Consider the following 22403-nt stretch of genomic DNA (forward strand, 5'->3'; position numbering starts at 1 on the left):
GGAGGATAGGCCTCCCCCTTCAGTCTGGTTCCTCTGGAGGTTTCTACCAGGATAGGTCTCCTCCCCCTTCAGTCTGGTTCCTCTGGAGGTTTCTACCAGGAGGATAGGCCTCCTCCCCCCTTCAGTCTGGTTCCTCTGGAGGTTTCTACCAGGATAGGCCTCCCCCATTCAGTCTGGTTCCTCTGGAGGTTTCTAACAGGAGGATAGGCCTCCCCCTTCAGTCTGGTTCCTCTGGTGGTTTCTACCAGGATAGGCCTCCCCCCTTCAGTCTGGTTCCTCTGGAGGTTTCTCCTTGCCACTGTGCTGCTGTTTGTTCTTTGATGTCTAGACAGGGTTACCGTTATACACTTTGTGACAACTGATATAAAAAGAGCTTTATAAATACATTAGATTGATCTAGTTCAACAGCTCCAGATTTATTGCAGGCTAAAGAAGAGAAGCAGCTCGAAGCCCCGTTTTACCCGTACCTGGCCACAAATCTAGCTGATGAATATATAAATGGACCTGTATCATCTTGTCCGTATTAATCCTCTCCGACCAAGTGACCACTCATCGCTTTTTAAAAATAGAACCAGATCAGATCTTTCTCTAAAGCGCTCGCTCCTCATATAGAACATACTGAATATTTAAAATGTCTTCCATCAACATGGTTGACGATATTAACCCTGTCCTCTGTGTGAGGGAGACGGAGACGGAGACGTTAGAGGTTATCACCATGAACAGCTGATTCAGTTACCAAGTCTTATATGGACTCGAGGATATAAACTGGGATGTATCGACAGCTAAAACGTCCACATCCTGGCGATCCAACCTTTTGTATCAGTTCTTGGAATGACCCAATCATTGGTGGTTCGGCCTTGATATCGTTCCACCACTTAAAACACATTGTTCTATGCATACTAATAGGGAACTAATTATTTAGTTCAGCTCTGACATCATATGAATATTGTAAGTATGAAGTCCTTTGTTTTTAACCTTTATTTTCCAATCAATGGTTTTCTACATGTTGGTGGTGCCCTCTAGTGGCTATTGAGTGTATGGCACATCTCTCCAGTCATCTCTATGGATACATCCCATACAAAACAGGAAGTTGACCCTAGACACTGATCTTGGGTGAGTTTGACATTTTACCCACTAATGGTTAAAGTTAGATTTGAGGAAAAGGAAGCTGATCATAGATCTGTCCCGAGGGGAAACGTCATCCAGAAGCTATAAAACAAGCTGACAGAAGACCTTCTGGAATCCATCAGAGTTTAATTGATTGTCATTTGGAGTAATGTAACAGCTGGATAGCAGTCCATTGTACTGGGGGGAATGGAGTGACAGTATAACAGTCCATTGTACTGGGGGGGAATGGAGTGACAGTATAACAGTCCATTGTACTGGGGGGGAATGGAGCGACAGTATAACAGTCCATTGTACTGGGGGGGAATGGAGCGACAGTATAACAGTCCATTGTACTGGGGGGGAATGGAGTGACAGTATAACAGTCCATTGTACTGGGGGGAATGGAGTGACAGTATAACAGTCCATTGTACTGGGGGGAATGGAGTGACAGTCCATTGTACTGGGGGGGAATGGAGTGACAGTCCATTGTACTGGGGGGAATGGAGTGACAGTCCATTGTACTGGGGGGTAATGGAGTGACAGTCCATTGTACTGGGGGGAAATGGAGTGACAATGAAACCAGTCGAAAACAGACTCAACTAAATAGTAACAAAACTAAAACATATCAAGACAATTAGAAATACAAAAGAATGTTTAAAATGTTTAATGTTTTTGATAAATATATTGGACGGAGTACATGACGACTACAGAAGGAATGTGTAATGTTAAAATGAACGTAATCGTATGATACATTAGTGAAATCACACGAGTAGACTATCCATTCATAAGGCTCAGAATGGCCGACCACATATCAGAAGAGTTTCTAAAAGGAGAGACTTCTCTCTTCTCTCTCTCTGCAGTAGTGAAAGATACAATCATGATATGGAATAACTATATTCATTAACTCAGTAGCTATTAATTGTAATACAATGCCGCTGGCTTGTATATACTCCTAGTCCTGCACTCCATATATCTCCATAACGCTATAATATACTGTATATTACACCATAGACAAGCATGATGTATTACTATTATAATATACTGTATATTACCATAGACAAGCATGATGTATTACTATTATAATATACTGTATATTACCATAGACAAGCATGATATGATACTTATATTATAATATACTGTATATTACCATAGAGACAAGCATGATATGTTACTATTATAATATACTGTATATTACCATAGAGACAAGCATGATGTATTACTATTATAATATACTGTATATTACCATAGAGACAAGCATGATGTATTACTATTATAATATACTGTATATTACCATAGAGACAAGCATGATGTATTACTATTATAATATACTGTATATTACCATAGACAAGCATGATGTATTACTATTATAATATACTGTATATTACCATAGACAAGCATGATATGATACTTATATTATAATATACTGTATATTACCATAGAGACAAGCATGATATGTTACTAATATTATAATATACTGTATATTACCATAGAGACAAGCATGATATGTTACTAATATTATAATATACTGTATATTACCATAGAGACAAGCATGATATGTTACTAATATTATAATATACTGTATATTACCATAGAGACAAGCATGATATGATACTAATATTATAATATACTGTATATTACCATAGAGACAAGCATGATGTATTACTATTATAATATACTGTATATTACCATAGAGACAAACATGATGTATTACTATTATAATATACTGTATATTACCATAGAGACACGCATGATATGTTACTAATATTATAATATACTGTATATTACCATAGAGACAAGCATGATGTATTACTATTATAATATACTGTATATTACCATAGAGACAAGCATGATGTATTACTATTATAATATACTGTATATTACCATAGAGACAAGCATGATGTTACTAATATTATAATATACTGTATATTACCATAGACAAGCATGATGTTACTAATATTTCAGCTCTTGTATGAATTAAATGTAAATAGACAGTAAAAATCACAATTTAACATTAAGATTATACGGTATTGTGCTGCCAAAATATCCCAGTTGACAGTTTTGATTCCCAATCTAGTAATACAATATTTTCCTGCTGAGCCCAGCTTTTGCTCTGACATATAATGGCAACATTCTATTCAGGACAAAACATTCATGACAACGTTTCTTTCAGAGTCAAATCTCACATATTCCATCTCCTCGAGCTTCTATTGTGAAGGTGTTTCATAGTGTGTCTTTGGCATCAGTGTTAAAATCTTCACATTTCATATCTTCTAACTACCTCCCATCTCTCCTCGTTAACCTGATTCTCCAGTATCTAACTACCTCCCATCTCTCCTCATATCCCCTCGTTAACCTGATTCTCCAGTATCTAACTACCTCCCATCTCTCCTCATATCCCCTCGTTAACATGATTCTCCAGTATCTAACTACCTCCCATCTCTCCTCATATCCCCTCGTTAACCTGATTCTCCAATATCTAACTACCTCCCATCTCCCCGTTAACACGATTCTCCAGTATCTAACTACCTCCCATCTCCCCCATTAACATGATTCTCCAGTATCTAACTACCTCCCATCTCCCCCGTTAACCTGATTCTCCAGTATCTAACTACCTCCCATCTCCCCCATTAACCTGATTCTCCAGTATCTAACTACCTCCAATCACCCCATTAACCTGATTCTCCAGTATCTAACTACCTCCCATCTCTCCCATTAACGCTCATCTGTCTGACTTGATTGGTTTGTGTGAAAGAGTAAGGATCTCTAAAGTTCTTCGTCTTTCACAGGATCACACAGCTCGACCTGGCCGGTTCACTGAGGAGAGAATGAAGAAGACAGTTGTTCACCTCTGCTCTATATCAGGGTAATTACACTGTACTAACATCAGGATAGAGTGGACAGAAACAGTGATAGTTTACTAGTTCAGAGATATCTTATACTGCCATACTAGGTTTCAACCATCGTTCAGGAGTATACAGTTAACGGATAAGGGTTGATCATCGTTCAGGAGTATACGGCTAACGGTTAACGGTTAACGGTTCATCATCATTCAGGAGTATACGGTTAACGGTTCATCATCGTTCAGGAGTATACGGTTAACGGTTCATCATCGTTCAGGAGTATACGGCTAACGGATAAGGGTTCATCATCGTTCAGGAGTATACGGCTAAGGGTTCATCATCGTTCAGGAGTATACGGTTAACGGCTAAGGGTTCATCATCGTTCAGGAGTATACGGTTAACGGTTCATCATCGTTCAGGAGTATACGGTTAACGGTTAACGGTTCATCATCGTTCAGGAGTATACGGCTAACGGTTCATCATCGTTCAGGAGTATACGGCTAACGGTTCATCATCGTTCAGGAGTATACGGTTAACGGTTCATCATCGTTCAGGAGTATACGGTTAACGGATAAGGGTTGATCATCGTTCAGGAGTATACGGCTAACGGTTAACGGTTCATCATCATTCAGGAGTATACGGTTAACGGTTCATCATCGTTCAGGAGAATACGGCTAACGGTTAACGGTTCATCATCATTCAGGAGTATACGGTTAACGGATAAGGGTTGATCATCGTTCAGGAGTATACGGCTAACGGTTAACGGTTCATCATCATTCAGGAGTATACGGTTAACGGTTCATCATCGTTCAGGAGTATACGGCTAACGGCTAAGGGTTCATCATCGTTCAGGAGTATACGGTTAACGGTTCATCATCGTTCAGGAGTATACGGTTAACGGCTAAGGGTTCATCATCGTTCAGGAGTATACGGTTAACGGTTCATCATCGTTCAGGAGTATACGGCTAACGGCTAAGGGTTCATCATCGTTCAGGAGTATACGGCTAACGGCTAACGGTTCATCCTCGTTCAGGAGTATACGGTTAACATATTCTCCTACCAGGTTTCACTGCTCCTCTATTGGCCCCCCAAGGAGGCTGAGAGACTTTTGTTCAAGTGTTAAAACTATCATGTTATTTCCTTATACTAGGTTTATCTTACCCTCATATTAGGTTCCAGTCCTTACTTCTAGTACCATCCTAAGGCTGAAGGACTTCTACATGTCTTCTATCATGTTACAATACAATAACCCAGTCACACCTGGATCTAAGACACCCACCTCTGAATGACCGCATTATCACATACATACATACATACATACATACATACATACATACATACATACATACATACATACATACATACATACATACATTGCACATTCTGTATGAACCCACCTCTCAGCTGGTCCCTCAGTCAGCTTCATCCTCTTGGAGGCACTGCCCTCTGCTTCTGCTGGAGCAGTGGAGGTGGAGGGGGTCTGGGGTGGAGGGGGGACCATCCTCTTCCTCCCGGGGGTGGTGGGGGCGTGGGTGGTGGTGGGTGGTGTGGAGGGGGTAGTTTGGTTCTTCTGGTCCTCTACAAAGCAGCGTAGAGGTCTCCTGACCAGATCATCTCTCTGATGGACCACTGTGTTCCTGGACTTCAACTGACTGGAGAGACCACAGACAACAACTGACTGGAGACCACAGACAACACATAACAACAACAGACTGGAGACCACAGACAACACATTACAACAACTGACTGGAGAGGCCACAGACAACACATAACAACAACAGACTGGAGACCACAGACAACACATTACAACAACTGACTGGAGAGGCCACAGACAACACATTACAACAACTGACTGGAGAGACCACAGACAACACATTACAACAACAGACTGTTTCAACGCAGAAAATGTTGAGTTAGACTTCAATTACTGGACTAACAGAAATGGATCACAGATAGTGTTCATTGTCCCCCCTAAAACAAGGTGCTCGGTAACACCATTTCTCTGGTGAGCCACCGTGCTCCTTGACCTTAACGGACTGCTCAGAAAACAGACAACACAGAATATACACTTACAACATGACTGGAAGTGAGAGACTGAACATCACGTGAGAATAAATGACAGTTTAAAACGTGTGTTGATCACTGACTTCCGGCACTGTCATCTAACCTTAATATTGGACTTTTCCTTTGGGTCATTAATGGGGGCGGCAGGTAGTCTAGTGGTCAGTAACCGAAAGGTTGCTGGATCGAATCCCGAGCTGACGAGGTAAAAATCTGTTGTTCTGCCCGTGGACAAGGCAGTTAACCTACTGTTCCTAGGCTGTCATTATAAATAAGAATTTGTTCTTAACTGACTTGCCTAGTTAAATAAAGGTTAAATAAATATATAAAAAATGGGGTCTTAAGTACTGAGTATTCTGCCAGGCTTTGGACAGATGGAAAGCTATTTTCAGGTCTCTCTGGAGATGTTCGATCTGGTTCAAATCCGGGCTCTGGCTGGGCCACTCAAGGACATTCAGAGACTTGTCCCAAAGCCACTCCTGCGTTGTCTTGGCTGTGTGCTTAGGGTTGTTGTCCTGTTGGAAGGTGAACCTTCGCCCCAGTCTGAGGTCCTGAGTGCTCTGGAGCAGGTTTTCATCAAGGATCTCTCTGTACTTTGCTCCGTTCATCCTTCCCTCAATCCTGACTAGTCTCCCAGTCCCTGCCACTGAAAAACTTCCCCACAGCATGATGCTGCCATCATCATGCTTCACCGTAGGGATGGTGCCAGGTTTCCTCCAGAAGTGACACTTGGCATTCAGGCCAAAGAGTTCAATCTTGGTTTCATCAGACCAGAGAATCTTGTTTCTCATGGTCTGAGAATCTTTAGATGCCTTTTGGCAATCTCCAAGTGGGCTGTCATGTGCCTTTTAATGAGGAGTGGCTTCCGTCTGGCCACTCTAGCATAAATGCCTGATTGGTGGAGTGCTGCAGAGATGGTTGTCCTTCTGGAAGGTTCTCCCGTCTCCACAGATTAACTATGAAGCTCTGTCAGAGTGACCATCGGGTTCTTGGTCACCTCCCTGACCAAGGCCCTTCTCCCCCGATTGCTCAGTTTGGCTGGGCAGCCAGCTCTATGAAGAGTCTTGGTGGTTCCAAACTTCTTCCATTTAAGAATGATGGAGGCCACTGTGTTCTTGGGGACCTTTGATGCTGCAGCAATGTTTTGGTACCCTTCTCCAGATCTCTGCCTCAGAGCTCTACGAACAATTCCTTGGACCTCATGGCTTGGTTTTTGCTCCGAAATGCGCTGTCAACTGTGGGATCTTCTAGAGACAGGTGTGTGTCATCCCAAATTTACCACAGCTGGACTCCAATCAAGTTGTGAAAAACTTCTCAAGGATGATCACTGGAAACAGGATACACCTGAGCTCAATTTCAAAGTCTCATAACAAAGGGTCTCTGAACACTTACGTAAATAAGCTATTTCTGTTTTTAATTTTTTAATACATTTAGACATTTCTAAAAACCTGTTTTCATTTGACCCATTACGGGGTATTGTGTGTAGATAGATGGAAAATATGTATTTAATCCATTTGAGAATAAGGACGTAACGTAAAAACCTGTGTAAGGGAAGGGGTCTGTATACTTTATGAATGCACTGTATCTATATAGTAGATTATCACTGATATCATCATAGTCACAATAGGGCTGAAATTCTCTCTTTCAAGGAGCTTTCTGTTTTGATTGGGTTATTTTACCCAACAATCTGTAGGCCTAAATATAGAAAAACAAAAAAACAACTCAGCATCCCTGTCCAGCCAGGTAAGAGTGGCCCACCAGGTGTTTAACATCCCTACCCAGCCAGGTAAGAGTGGCCCACCAGGTGTTTAACATCCCTACCCAGCCAGGTAAGAGTGGCCCACCAGGTGTTCAACATCCCTGTCCAGCCAGGTAAGAGTAGCCAACCAGGTGTTTAACATCCCTGTCCAGCCAGGTAAGAGTGACCCACCAGGTGTTTAACATCCCTGTCCAGCCAGGTAAGAGTGGCCCACCAGGTGTTTAACATCCCTGTCCAGCCAGGTAAGAGTGGCCCACCAGGTGTTTAACATCCCTACCCAGCCAGGTAAGAGTGGCCCACCAGGTGTTTAACATCCCTGTCCAGCCAGGTAAGAGTGACCCACCAGGTGTTTAACATCCCTACCCAGCCAGGTAAGAGTGGCCCACCAGGTGTTTAACATCCCTACCCAGCCAGGTAAGAGTGACCCACCAGGTGTTTAACATCCCTGTCCAGCCAGGTAAGAGTGACCCACCAGGTGTTTAACATCCCTGTCCAGCCAGGTAAGAGTGGCCCACCAGGTGTTTAACATCCCTACCCAGCCAGGTAAGAGTGGCCCACCAGGTGTTTAACATCCCTACCCAGCCAGGTAAGAGTGACCAACCAGGTGTTTAACATCCCTGTCCAGCCAGGTAAGAGTGACCCACCAGGTGTTTAACATCCCTGTCCAGCCAGGTAAGAGTGACCCACCAGGTGTTTAACATCCCTACCCAGCCAGGTAAGAGTGGCCCACCAGGTGTTTAACATCCCTGTCCAGCCAGGTAAGAGTGGCCCACCAGGTGTTTAACATCCCTACCCAGCCAGGTAAGAGTGACCCACCAGGTGTTTAACATCCCTGTCCAGCCAGGTAAGAGTGGCCCACCAGGTGTTTAACATCCCTGTCCAGCCAGGTAAGAGTGGCCCACCAGGTGTTTAACATCCCTGTCCAGCCAGGTAAGAGTGACCCACCAGGTGTTTAACATCCCTGTCCAGCCAGGTAAGAGTGGCCCACCAGGTGTTTAACATCCCTGTCCAGCCAGGTAAGAGTGGCCCACCAGGTGTTTAACATCCCTGTCCAGCCAGGTAAGAGTGACCCACCAGGTGTTTAACATCCCTGTCCAGCCAGGTAAGAGTGACCCACCAGGTGTTTAACATCCCTGTCCAGGCAGGTAAGAGTGACCCACCAGGTGTTTAACATCCCTGTCCAGCCAGGTAAGAGTGGCCCACCAGGTGTTTAACATCCCTGTCCAGCCAGGTAAGAGTAGCCCACCAGGTGTTTAACATCCCTACCCAGCCAGGTAAGAGTGACCCACCAGGTGTTTAACATCCCTGTCCAGCCAGGTAAGAGTGACCCACCAGGTGTTTAACATCCCTGTCCAGCCAGGTAAGAGTGACCCACCAGGTGTTTAACATCCCTGTCCAGCCAGGTAAGAGTGACCCACCAGGTGTTTAACATCCCTGTCCAGCCAGGTAAGAGTGGCCCACCAGGTGTTTAACATCCCAACCCAGCCAGGTAAGAGTGGCCCACCAGGTGTTTAACATCCCTGTCCAGCCAGGTAAGAGTGGCCCACCAGGTGTTTAACATCCCTGTCCAGCCAGGTAAGAGTGGCCCACCAGGTGTTTAACATCCCTGTCCAGCCAGGTAAGAGTGGCCCACCAGGTGTTTAACATCCCTACCCAGCCAGGTAAGAGTAGCCCACCAAGTGTTTAACATCCCCAGTGGCTCTGGCAAATGTATTGCTTTTATCATAAAGTTCACTATTGAGTCTAGATGTTCAGTTTAGCCTCGCGCCACTAGTTTACAAAAGACAGATTATTTTCAATAAGGAACATATTCTCCGCTGCTGGCCTGCTCTCCAGACACCATCAGACTGAAGACACAGACTCTGACCAAACTCATGTTTTTAACAACCAATTCAAAAGGCACTGAGCCTAAGAAGGTATTGTTCATTTCATTCTAAATAAAGTCACATACTATATGTTTAATTTAAAAGACTATAATGATTTAATACAACAAATGTTGTATTTTTTTTAAATGCTGAGCTCCCCGCCTGGCACCCCGCCTGGCACCCCGCCTGGCTCCCCGCCTGGCACCCCGCCTGGCTCCCCGCCTGGCACCCCGCCGGGCTCCCCGCCTGGCTCCCCGCCTGGCTCCCCGCCTGGCTCCTGACTTAGTGTTTATATGCTGTTTAATATGACATGTAACCTATTTCAAATGATGAGCGCTTCCTACAGTCACCTTTTCCTGTTTATTAAAATACTTTTCATTCAAATCATAGAGAGAGTGAGAGAGCGAGAGAGAGCGAGCGAGCAAGCGGGAGAGATAGAGAGGGCGATAGAGAGAGAGAGGGCGATAGAGAGAGAGAGGGCGATAGAGAGAGATAGATAGAGAGGGAGAGATAGAGATGGAGAGAGAGAGATAGAGATAGAGATGGAGATGGAGAGATGGAGAGAGAGGGAGAGATAGATAGAGAGAGATAGAAATGGAGAAATAGAGATGGAGAGATAGAGATGGAGAGAGAGAGATGCATCCTAAATGAGATGCTCAAACTCACTAGTGCAAAATTTCAATTGGCTATATTAAAATTGTTTAATTTGATCCTGAGTGTAGGTTATTTCCCTGACATCTGGAATCAAGGACTCATAACCCCAATCTTTAAGAATGGAGACAAATTTGACCCAAACATTTACAGAGGCATTTGTGTGAACAGTAACCTGGGGAAGGTTTTCTGTAGTATCATCAATGTAAGAGTTCTAAACTTCCTTAATAAGCACAATGTCTTGAGTAAAAGCCAAATTGGATTTATACCAAAACATCGCACAACTGATCATATTTACACCTTACACACCCTGATAGATAAACATGTCCACCAAAATAATACCAAAATATACACTTGCTTTATCGACTTCCAAAAAGCATTTGATTCTATTTGGCATACAGGACTGTTCTACAAAGTTATTGAAAGTGGTGTAGGGGGTAAAACATATGACATAATTAAATCAATGTATACTGGCAATACGTGCAGCATTAAAATTGGTAAGAAAAGGACAGAATTCTTTAACCAGGGGCGGGGCCTTCGTCAGGGTTGCAATCTGAGCCCTGCACTCTTCAATATTTACATTAACGAATTGGCCACTATTCTAGAAAAATCCTCAGCCCCTGGTGTTAGTCTCCACAATTCAGAAGTTAAATGCCTACTCTTCGCAGATGACCTATGCCTGCTGTCACCCACAGCACCTGGCCTACAGCAGAGCCTGGACCTGCTAGAGCAGTATTGCCAGACCTGGGCCCTGGCAGTAAACCCCAAAAAGACTAAAATAATGATTTTCCAGAGAAGATCCAGATCTCAGGGAATTAGACCAAAGTTCTCAATTGGTACAAAATATATAGAGTACTGTACACACTACAATTACTTAGGTTTAAAAATAAGCTCAACTGGACACCTTAATGAGGCAGTGAATGAACTGAGAGAGAAAGCACGCAGGGCATTCTACGCCATTAAAAAGCAAATTCAAATTGAAATACCTATTAAAATTTGGCTAAAACTAATTGAATATGTCATTGAACCAATTGCACTTTATGGCAGCGAGGTGTGGGGTCCACTTGCAAAACAAGATTTCATCAAATGGGACAAACACCCCATTGAAACCCTATATGCAGAGTTCTGTAAGATTCTCCTACGTGTCCAGAGGAAAACTACAAACAATGCATGCAGGGCAGAATTAGGCCAATATCCACTAATAATAAAAACTCAAAAAAGAGCAATTAAGTTTTGGAAACATCTAAAATACAGTGACTCCCTCTCATATCATTACCAAGCCCTGCAATGCCAAGAGCTGAGCAAAGAAAAGAGTCCCCTCATCCAGCTGGTCCTGGGGCTGAGTTCACAAACCTGTTCTACTAACACACTGAAGCCTCAGGACCAGAACATCCAATCAATCAGAATAAACCAAATTACAACACAGTCAAAACAAAACTACATTGCTTATTGGGAAACACAAGCACAAACACAAAGCAAAATGCAGTGCTATCTGGCCCTAAATCGACAGTACACTATGGCTAAATATTTGACCATGGTTACTGATCAAAACCTTAGAAAAACCTTGACAAAGTACAGGCTCAGTGAGCACAGCCTTGCCATTGAGAAGGGTAGACACAGGAAAACCTGGCTCCCTGTAGAGGAAAGGCTGTGCAACCACTGCACAACAGCAGAACCTGAGACGGAGCTGCATTTCCTGACAAAATGTAAAAAATATAAAACAATTAGAGAGTGTCATTTCCCCAAATTTGAAACCCTTATTCAAGGTTTCAAAGACCTCTCTGATGAGGATAGGCTACCCGTCCTGTTGGGGGAGGACGCAGAGAGCTGTGTGTTGGCAGCGCACTACATTGCTGCCTGCCATAAGATGAGGGACAGTGTCTAACAGACCAATCAACCTGCACATGTCCTCAACTGTATGATTATTGTTATTGTTGAATGTATGGTTATATTGACCGTTGGTTATTGTTGTTACTGTTGTCCCGTTGACAATTTTTGATTCTCATTTTTATCTATTTTTATATTGTAAATATCCAAAGTAAGCTTTGGCAATATGTACATTGTTACGTCATGCCAATAAAGCGAATTGAATTGAATTGAATTGAGAGAGAGAGATAGAGAGAGAGATAGATAGATAGAGAGAGAGAGAGAGGGAGAGATAGAGATGGAAAGATAGAGAGATGGAGAGATAGAGATGGAGAGAGAGAGAGAGAGAGATAGATAGATAGATAGATAGATAGATAGATAGAGAGAGAGATAGAGGGAGAGAGAGCAAGAGAGAGAGAGACAGATAGATAGAGAGAGATATAGATAGATAGATAGAGAGAGATAGAGGGAGAGAGAGAGAGAGAGAGGGAGAGAGGGAGAGGGAGAGAGAGCGAGAGAGAGACAGATAGAGAGAGAGAGACAGAGAGAGAGAGGGAGAGAGAGAGAGATAGAGATGGAGAGATGGAGAGAGAGGGAGAGATAGAGATGGAGAGATAGAGATGGAGAGAGAGATAGAGAGAGAGAGATAGATAGATAGAGAGAGATATAGATAGATAGATAGATAGAGAGAGATAGAGGGAGAGAGAGAGAGAGAGAGGGAGAGAGAGATGGAGAGAGAGAGAGAGATGGAGAGAGAGAGAGAGAGGGAGAGATAGAGATGAGAGAGAGAGAGAGAGAGAGAGAGAGAGGGAGAGAGAGCGAGAGAGAGAGATAGAGATGGAGATGGAGAGAGAGAGAGAGAGAGAGAGAGAGGGAGAGAGAGCGAGAGACAGAGGGAGAGAGAGATAGATAGATAGATAGATAGATAGATAGATAGATAGATAGAGGGAGAGACAGAGATAGAGAGGGAGAGATGGATAGATAGAGGGAGATGGGGTGTCTGTGTTAACGTACCCTACAGCAGAGCTCAGGCTGTAATACCAGTCGTTGATATCTTCCTGGTCGCTGGACATCAGCAGCAGCTTGGCTTTAGGGAAGGTCAACTAGAAGAGAAAAAGACAGGGATGAGTAGGAGAGAAACATGGAGGAGAGAGAGAGGAGACAGAGATGGGGGTTAGGGACATAAAGAGGGTAAGGGAGGGAAAAGGAGAGAGAAGGAGGGAGGGAGAGGAGACAGAGATGGGGTTAGGGACATAAAGTGAGAAGTGAGACTGAGGGAGAGGGTAAGGGAGGGAAAAGGAGAGAGAAGGAGGGAGGGAGGGAGAAAAGGAGGGAGGGAGAGGGGTGTTAGGGATATAGAGAGAAAAGTGAGACTGAGGGGAGAGGAGGAGGGAGGGAGAGGGGAGAGAGGAGGAGGGAGGGAGAGAGGAGGAGGGAGGGAGAGTCTGTCTGTTCCTCTCAGCCGGTCTGTCAGGAAATGGCTGGGGTTCTTCCAGCTTCCTCTACAGCCTTTCTCAATCAATGTCTAGAAGTCTAGATATTGTTCACATTTGTATCCTTGTACTAGGATACCGTATTACAGTAAGGTTCCTCATCTCCTTTATTCAAAGAGATGCTGCAATGACCCAGCCTGAACACTAGAGGGCAGGGCAGACCCAGAGACAAACCACCAACACCTCAGACAGTAACATATTACTGTGAGAGTCATCTGTTAGTTTTACACCTCTGACTACATGGATGTCCTCTCTGTATATGAGGCTAGAGGAGACAGATGGATGTCCTCTCTGTATATGAGGGTAGAGGAGACAGATGGATGTCCTCTCTGTATATGAGGCTAGAGGAGACAGATGGATGTCCTCTCTGTATATGAGGCTAGAGGAGACAGATGGATGTCCTCTCTGTATATGAGGCTAGAGGAGACAGATGGATGTCCTCTCTGTATATGAGGGTAGAGGAGACAGATGGATGTCCTCTCTGTATATGAGGGTAGAGGAGACAGATGGATGTCCTCTCTGTATATGAGGGTAGAGGAGACAGATGGATGTCCTCTCTGTATATGAGGCTAGAGGAGACAGATGGATGTCCTCTCTGTATATGAGGCTAGAGGAGACAGATGGATGTCCTCTCTGTATATGAGGGTAGAGGAGACAGATGGATGTCCTGTCTGTATATGAGGGTAGAGGAGACAGATGGATGTCCTCTCTGTATATGAGGGTAGAGGAGACAGATGGATGTCCTCTCTGTATATGAGGGTAGAGGAGACAGATGGATGTCCTCTCTGTATATGAGGATAGAGGAGACAGATGGATGTCCTCTCTGTATATGAGGCTAGAGGAGACAGATGGATGTCCTCTCTGTATATGAGGCTGGAGGAGACAGATGGATGTCCTCTCTGTGTTTGAGGCTAGAGGAGACAGATGGATGTCCTCTCTGTATATGAGGCTAGAGGAGACAGATGGATGTCCTCTCTGTATATGAGGCTAGAGGAGACAGATGGATGTCCTCTCTGTATATGAGGCTAGAGGAGACAGATGGATGTCCTCTCTGTATATGAGGCTAGAGGAGACAGATGGATGTCCTCTCTGTATATGAGGCTAGAGGAGACAGATGGATGTCCTCTCTGTATATGAGGATACAGTAGAGGAGACAGATGGATGTCCTCTCTGTATATGAATACAACAGGTATTACAGTGAAATGCCGAATACAACAGGTATTACAGTGAAATGCTGAATACAACAGGTATTACAGTGAAATGCCGAATACAACAGGTATTACAGTGAAATGCTGAATACTACAGGTATTACAGTGAAATGCCGAATACAACAGGTATTACAGTGAAATGCCGAATACAACAGGTATTACAGTGAAATGCCGAATACAACAGGTATTACAGTGAAATGCCGAATACAACAGGTATTACAGTGAAATGCCGAATACAACAGGTATTACAGTGAAATGCCGAATACTACAGGTATTACAGTGAAATGCCGAATACAACAGGTATTACAGTGAAATGCCGAATACAACAGGTATTACAGTGAAATGCCGAATACAACAGGTATTACAGTGAAATGCCGAATACAACAGGTATTACAGTGAAATGCTGAATACAACAGGTATTACAGTGAAATGCCGAATACAACAGGTATTACAGTGAAATGCCGAATACAACAGGTATTACAGTGAAATGCCGAATACAACAGGTATTACAGTGAAATGCCGAATACAACAGGTATTACAGTGAAATGCCGAATACAACAGGTATTACAGTGAAATGCCGAATACAACAGGTATTACAGTGAAATGCCGAATACAACAGGTATTACAGTGAAATGCCAAATACAACAGGTATTACAGTGAAATGCCGAATACAACAGGTATTACAGTGAAATGCCGAATACAACAGGTATTACAGTGAAATGCCGAATACAACAGGTATTACAGTGAAATGCCGAATACAACAGGTATTACAGTGAAATGCCGAATACAACAGGTATTACAGTGAAATGCCGAATACAACAGGTATTACAGTGAAATGCCGAATACTACAGGTATTACAGTGAAATGCTGAATACAACAGGTATTACAGTGAAATGCTGAATACAACAGGTATTACAGTGAAATGCTTACTTACCAGCCCTTAACCAACAATAAAGTTTAAAAAATACAAAAACGAATAAGAAATAAAAGTAACAAGTATTTAAAGAGCAGCAGTAAAATAACAATAACGAGACTATAAACAGGGGGTACCGGTACAGAGTCAATGTGGAGGCTATATACAGGGGGTACCGGTACAGAGTCAATGTGGAGGCTATATACAGGGGGGTACCAGTACAGAGTCAATGTGGAGGCTATATACAGGGTATTACGGTACAGAGTCAATGTGGAGGCTATATACAGGGGGTACCGGTACAGAGTCAATGTGGAGACTATATACAGGGGGTACAGGTACAGAGTCAATGTGGAGGCTATATACAGGGGGGTACCGGTACAGAGTCAATGTGGAGGCTATATACAGGGGGTACCGGTACAGAGTCAATGTGGAGGCTATATACAGGGTGTTACGGTACAGAGTCAATGTGGAGGCTATATACAGGGGGGTACGCGGTACAGAGGTCAATGTGGAGGTATATACAAGGGGGTACCGGTACAGAGTCAATGTGGAGGCTATATACAGGGGGGTACCAGTACAGAGTCAATGTGGGGAAAGGCGATATACAGGGTATTACGGTACAGAGTCAATGTGGAGGCTATATACAGGGGTCCGGTACAGAGTCAATGTGGAGGCTATAGTACAGGGGGGTACCGGTACAGAGTCAATGTGGAGGCTATATACAGGGGGTATCGGTACAGAGTCAATGTGGAGGCTATATACAGGGGGGTACCGGTACAGAGTCAATGTGGAGGCTATATACAGGGGGTACCGGTACAGAGTTCATGTGGAGGCTATATACGGGGGGTACCGGTACAGAGTCAATGTGGAGACTATATACAGGGTGTAACCGGTAACAGAGTCAATGTGGAGGCTATATGCCAGTGTGTAACGGTATCAGAGTCAATGTGGAGGCTATATACAGGGGGTACCGGTACAGAGTCAATGTGGAGGCTATATACAGGGGGTACCGGTACAGAGTCAATGTGGAGGCTATACAGGGGGTACCGGTACAGAGTCAATGTGGAGGCTATATACAGGGGGTACCGGTACAGAGTCAATGTGGAGGCTATATACAGGGGGGTACCGGTACAGAGTCAATGTGGAGGCTATATACAGGGTGGTACCGGTACAGAGTCAATGTGGAGGCTATATACAGGGGGGTACCGGTACAGAGTCAATGTGGAGGCTATATACAGGGGGTACCGGTACAGAGTCAATGTGGAGGCTATATACAGGGGGGTACCGGTACAGAGTCAATGTGGAGGCTATATACAGGGGGTATCGGTACAGAGTCAATGTGGAGGCTATATACAGGGGGTACCGGTACAGAGTCAATGTGGAGGCTATATACAGGGGGTACCGGTACAGAGCTCAATGTGGAGGCTTATATACAGGGGGTACCGGTACAGAGTCAATGTGGAGGGCTATATACAGGGGGTACCGGTACAGAGTCAATGTGGAGCTATATACCGGGGGTACCGGTACAGAGTCAATGTGGAGGCTATATACAGGGGGTACCGTACAGAGTCAATGTGGAGGCTATATACAGGGGGTACCGGTACAGAGTCAATGTGGAAGGCTATATACAGGGGGTACCGGTACAGAGTCAATGTGGAGGCTATTACAGGGGGGTACGGTACAGAGTCAATGTGGAGGCTATATACAGGGGGGTACCAGTACAGAGTCAATGTGGAGGCTATATACAGGGGGGTACGGTACAGAGTCAATGTGGAGGCCTATATACAGGGGGGTACGGGTACAGAGTCAATGTGGAGGCTATATACAGGGGGTACCAGTACAGAGTCAATGTGGAGGCTATATACAGGGGGGTACCGGTACAGATCAATGTGGAGGCTATATACAGGGGGTACAGTACAGAGTCAAGTGGAGGCTATAGACAGGGGGTCACCAGGTACAGAGTCAATGTGGAGGCTATATACAGGGGGTACCGGTACAGAGTCAATGTGGAGCTATATATACAGGGGGTATCCGGCTACAGAGTCAATGTGGAGGCTATATACAGGGGGTACCGGTACAGAGTCAATGTGGAGGCTATATACAGGGGGTAACCGTACAGAGTCAATGTGGGCTATATACAGGGGGGGTACCGGTACAGAGTCAATGTGGAGGCTATATACAGGGGGTACCTGTACAGAGTCAATGTGGAGGATATACAGGGGGTACAGGTACAGAGTCAATGTGAGGCTATATACAGGGGGGTACCAGTACAGAGTCAATGTGGAGGCTATATACGGGGGGTACCGTACAGAGTCAATGTGGAGGCTATATACAGGGGGTACCGTTACAGAGTCAATGTGGAGGCTATATACAGGGGGTACCGTTACAGAGTCAATGTGGAGGCTATATACAGGGGGGGTACCGGTACAGAGTCAATGTGGAGGCTATATACAGGGGTACCAGTACAGAGTCAATGTGGAGGCCATATACAGGGGGTACCGGTACAGAGTCAATGTGGAGGCTATATACAGGGGGTACCGGTACAGAGTCAATGTGGAGGCTATATACAGGGGGGTACCGGTACAGAGTCAATGTGGAGGCTATTATAAGGGGGGTTACCGGTACAGAGTCAATGTGGAGGTATATACAGGGGGTACCGTACAAGAGTTCAATGTGGAGTGCTATATACAGGGGGGTACCGGTACGAGTCAATGTGGAGACTATATAACAGGGGGTACCGGTACAGGAGTCAATGTGGAGGCTATATACAGGGGTACCGGTACAGAAGTCAATGTGGAGGCTATATACAGGGCGGTACCGGTACAGAGTCAATGTGGAGGCTATATACAGGGGGTACCGGTACAGAGTCAATGTGGAGGCTATATACAGGGGGTACCGGTACAGAGTCAATGTGGAGGCTATATACAGGGGGTACCGGTACAGAGTCAATGTGGAGAGGACTATATACAGGGGGGGTACGGTACAGAGTCAATGTGGAGGCTATATACAGGGGGTACCGGTACAGAGTCAATGTGGAGGCTATATACAGGGTGTTACGGTACAGAGTCAATGTGGAGGCTATATACAGGGGGTACCGGTACAGAGTCAATTGTGGAGGCTATATACAGGGGGGTACCGGTACAGAGTCAATGTGGAGGGCTATATACAGGGGGGTACCGGTACAGAGTCAATGTGGAGGCTATATACAGGGGGGTACCGAGTACAGAGTCAATGTGGAGGCTATATACAGGGGGTACCGGTACAGAGTCAATGTGGAGGCTATATACAGGGGGTACCGGTACAGAGTCAATGTGGAGGCTATATACAGGGGGTACCGGTACAGAGTCAATGTGGAGGCTATATACAGGGGTACCGGTACAGAGTCAATGTGGAGGCTATATACAGGGGGTACCGGTACAGAGTCAATGTGGAGGCTATATACAGGGGTACCGGTACAGAGTCAATGTGGAGGCTATATACAGGGGGTACCGGTACAGAGTCAATGTGGAGGCTATATACAGGGGTACCGGTACAGAGTCAATGTGGAGGCTATATACAGGGGGTACCGGTACAGAGTCAATGTGGAGGCTATATACAGGGGGTACCGGTACAGAGTCAATGTGGAGGCTATATACAGGGGGTACCGGTACAGAGTCAATGTGGAGGCTATATACGGGGGTACCGGTACAGAGTCAATGTGGAGGCTATATACAGGGGGTACCGGTACAGAGTCAATGTGGAGGCTATATACAGGGGGTACCGGTACAGAGTCAATGTGGAGGCTATATACAGGGGGTTACGGTACAGAGTAAATGTGGAGGCTATTTACAGGGGGTACCGGTACAGAGTCAATGTGCGGGGGCACCGGTTAGTTGATGTAATATGTACATGTAGGTAGAGTAGATAATAACAGAGAATAGCAGCGGCGTAAAGAGGGGGGGGGGGGGGGGGCAATGCAAATGGTCTGGGTAGTCACTTGATTAGATGTTCAGGAGTCTTATGGCTTGGGGGTAGAAGCTGTTTAGAAGCCTCTTGGACCTAGACTTGGCGCTCCGGTATCACTTGCCATGCGGTGGCAGAGAGAACAGTCTATGACTTGGGTGGCTGGAGTCTTTGGCAATTTTTAGGGCCTTCCTCTGACACCGCCTGGTATAGAGGTCCTGGATGGCAGGAAGCTTGGCCCCAGTGATGTACTCAGCCATACGCACTACCCTCTGCAGTGCCTTGCGGTCAGAGGCCGAGCAGTTGCCATACCAGGCAGTGATGCAACCAGTCAGGATGCTCTCGATGGTGCAGCTGTAGAAACTTTTTGAGGATCGAAGGACACATGCCAAATCTTTTCAGTCTCCTGAGGGGGAATAGGTTTTGTCGTGCCCTCTTCACAGCTGTCTTGGTGTGTTTGGACCATGTTAGTTTGTTGGTGATGTGGACACCGAGGAACTTGAAGCTCTCAACCTGCTCCAATACAGCCCCGTCGATGAGAATGGGGGCGAGCTCAGTCCTCCTTTTCCTGTAGTCCACAATAATCTCCTTTTCATTCCCCATTAGTTTTCTGCCTTCCGTATTTTCCCAGGATAAATTATCAGTCATTATCGCCCTGAATCAACAACAGTCATTACCAGCCTGAATCAACAACAGTCATTACCAGCCTGAATCAACAACAGTCATTACCACCCTGAACCAACAACAGTCATTACCACCCTGAACCAACAACAGTCATTACCACCCTGAACCAACGCCAGTCATTACCACCCTGAATCAACAACAGTCATTACCACCCTGAACCAACAACAGTCATTACCACCCTGAATCAACACTAGTCATTACCACCCTGAATCAACGGCAGTCATTACCACCCTGAATCAACGCCAGTCATTACCACCCTGAATCAACGGCAGTCATTACCACCCTGAATCAACGCCAGTCATTACCACCCTGAATCAACGCCAGTCATTACCACCCTGAATCAACGCCAGTCATTACCACCCTGAATCAACAGGTCATTATCACCCTGAATCAACAGTCATTATCATTGGACTCAACAATGGTCATTATCATTATTTTCCACCAGAAAGACCAAAGACAGCTGAGTCTACCCAGGTCCAGAACAGGGGTATTTTATACCAGACAGACCAATGACAGCCCAGCTGAGTCTACCCAGGCCCAGAACAGGGGTATTTACACCAGACAGACAGGACCCCATTAGAGAGTATCAGCATTAGACTGTCAACATATTAAATGACCTTTACCATTTACCTGCAGGCTCAGGCAGTGTCCTGAATGACACTCTATTCCCTTTATAGTGCACCTCCGAAAGGGGGCCTGGTCAAAAGTAGTGCACTATATTGACAAAAGGGTCCCAATTGAGACAGAATGCAGTCCACAGAACAGAAAACTACCCGGGTCAGAGATGACAAGGACCCCGGGTGTTTATGTGAGAGAGAGAGAGAGGTCTATAGACCTGGTATTAGATAGTGATAGTTTACATGGTGTCTCTAAGGAGAGAGAGAGGTCTATAGACCTGGTATTAGATAGTGATAGTTTACATGGTGTCTCTAAGGAGAGAGAGGTCTATAGACCCTGGTATTAGATAGTGATAGTTTACATGGTGTCTCTAAGGAGAGAGAGAGAGAGAGGTCTATAGACCTGGTATTAGATAGTGATAGTTTACATGGTGTCTCTAAGGAGAGAGAGAGAGAGAGGTCTATAGACCTGGTATTAGATAGTGATAGTTTACATGGTGTCTCTAAGGAGAGAGAGAGGTCTATAGACCTGGTATTAGATAGTGATAGTTTACATGGTGTCTCTAAGGAGAGAGAGAGAGAGAGGTCTATAGACCTGGTATTAGATAGTGATAGTTTACATGGTGTCTCTAAGGAGAGAGAGGGTCTATAGACCTGGTATTAGATAGTGATAGTTTACATGGTGTCTCTAAGGAGAGAGGTCTATAGACCTGGTATTAGATAGTGATAGTTTACATGGTGTCTCTAAGGAGAGAGAGAGGGTCTATAGCCGGTATTAGATAGTGATAGTTACATGGTGTCTCTATGAGAGAGAGAGAGGTCTATAGACCTGGTATAGATAGTGATAGTTTACTGGTGTCTCTAAGGAGAGAGAGAGGTCTATAGACCTGGTATTAGATAGTGATAGTTTACATGGTGTCTCTAGGAGAGAGAGAGGTCTATAGACTGGTATTAGATAGTGATAGTTTACATGGTGCTCTAAGGGAGAGAGAAGAGAGGTCTATAGACCTGGTATTAGATAGTGATAGTTTACATGGTGTCTCTAGAGAGAGAGAGAGAGAGGTCTATAGACCTGGTATTAGATAGTGATAGTTACATGTGTCTCTAAGGAGAGAGAGAGAGGTCTATAGACCTGTATTAGATAGTGATAGTTTACATGGTGTCTCTAAGGAGAGAGAGAGGTCCTATAGACCTGGTATTAGAGAGTGATAGTTTACATGGTGTCTCTAAGGAGAGAGAGAGGTCTATAGACCTGGTATTAGATAGTGATAGTTTACATGGTGTCTCTAAGGAGAGAGAGAGAGAGGTCTATAGACCTGGTATTAGATAGTGATAGTTTACATGGTGTCTCTAAGGAGAGAGAGGTCTATAGACCTGGTATTGGATAGTGATAGTTT

The 22403-nt window shown here is 44.8% G+C and overlaps 1 protein-coding gene across 5 annotated transcripts in view; it reads right to left on the minus strand.

Annotated features, from left to right (window-relative positions):
• Nucleotides 1–1755: 1755 nt before the first annotated feature.
• arhgef39 (Rho guanine nucleotide exchange factor (GEF) 39) overlaps nucleotides 1756–22403 on the minus strand; it is a gene marked incomplete in the record, with an annotated part of 179260 nt that continues 158612 nt past the window's right edge. The window contains 4 exon segments of one of the 5 annotated variants that reach the window (XR_003877491.1): nucleotides 1756–3781; nucleotides 3825–3921; nucleotides 5345–5599; nucleotides 13164–13252. Coding sequence is in view for 1 of the 5 variants with exons in the window: in XM_029749033.1 (XP_029604893.1) it covers nucleotides 3888–3921; nucleotides 5345–5599; nucleotides 13164–13252 (378 nt within the window). 5 annotated transcript variants of the gene reach the window in all.

Source organism: Salmo trutta, unplaced genomic scaffold (assembly GCF_901001165.1).
Source record: "Salmo trutta unplaced genomic scaffold, fSalTru1.1, whole genome shotgun sequence".
Taxonomy (NCBI): Eukaryota; Metazoa; Chordata; class Actinopteri; order Salmoniformes; family Salmonidae; genus Salmo; species Salmo trutta.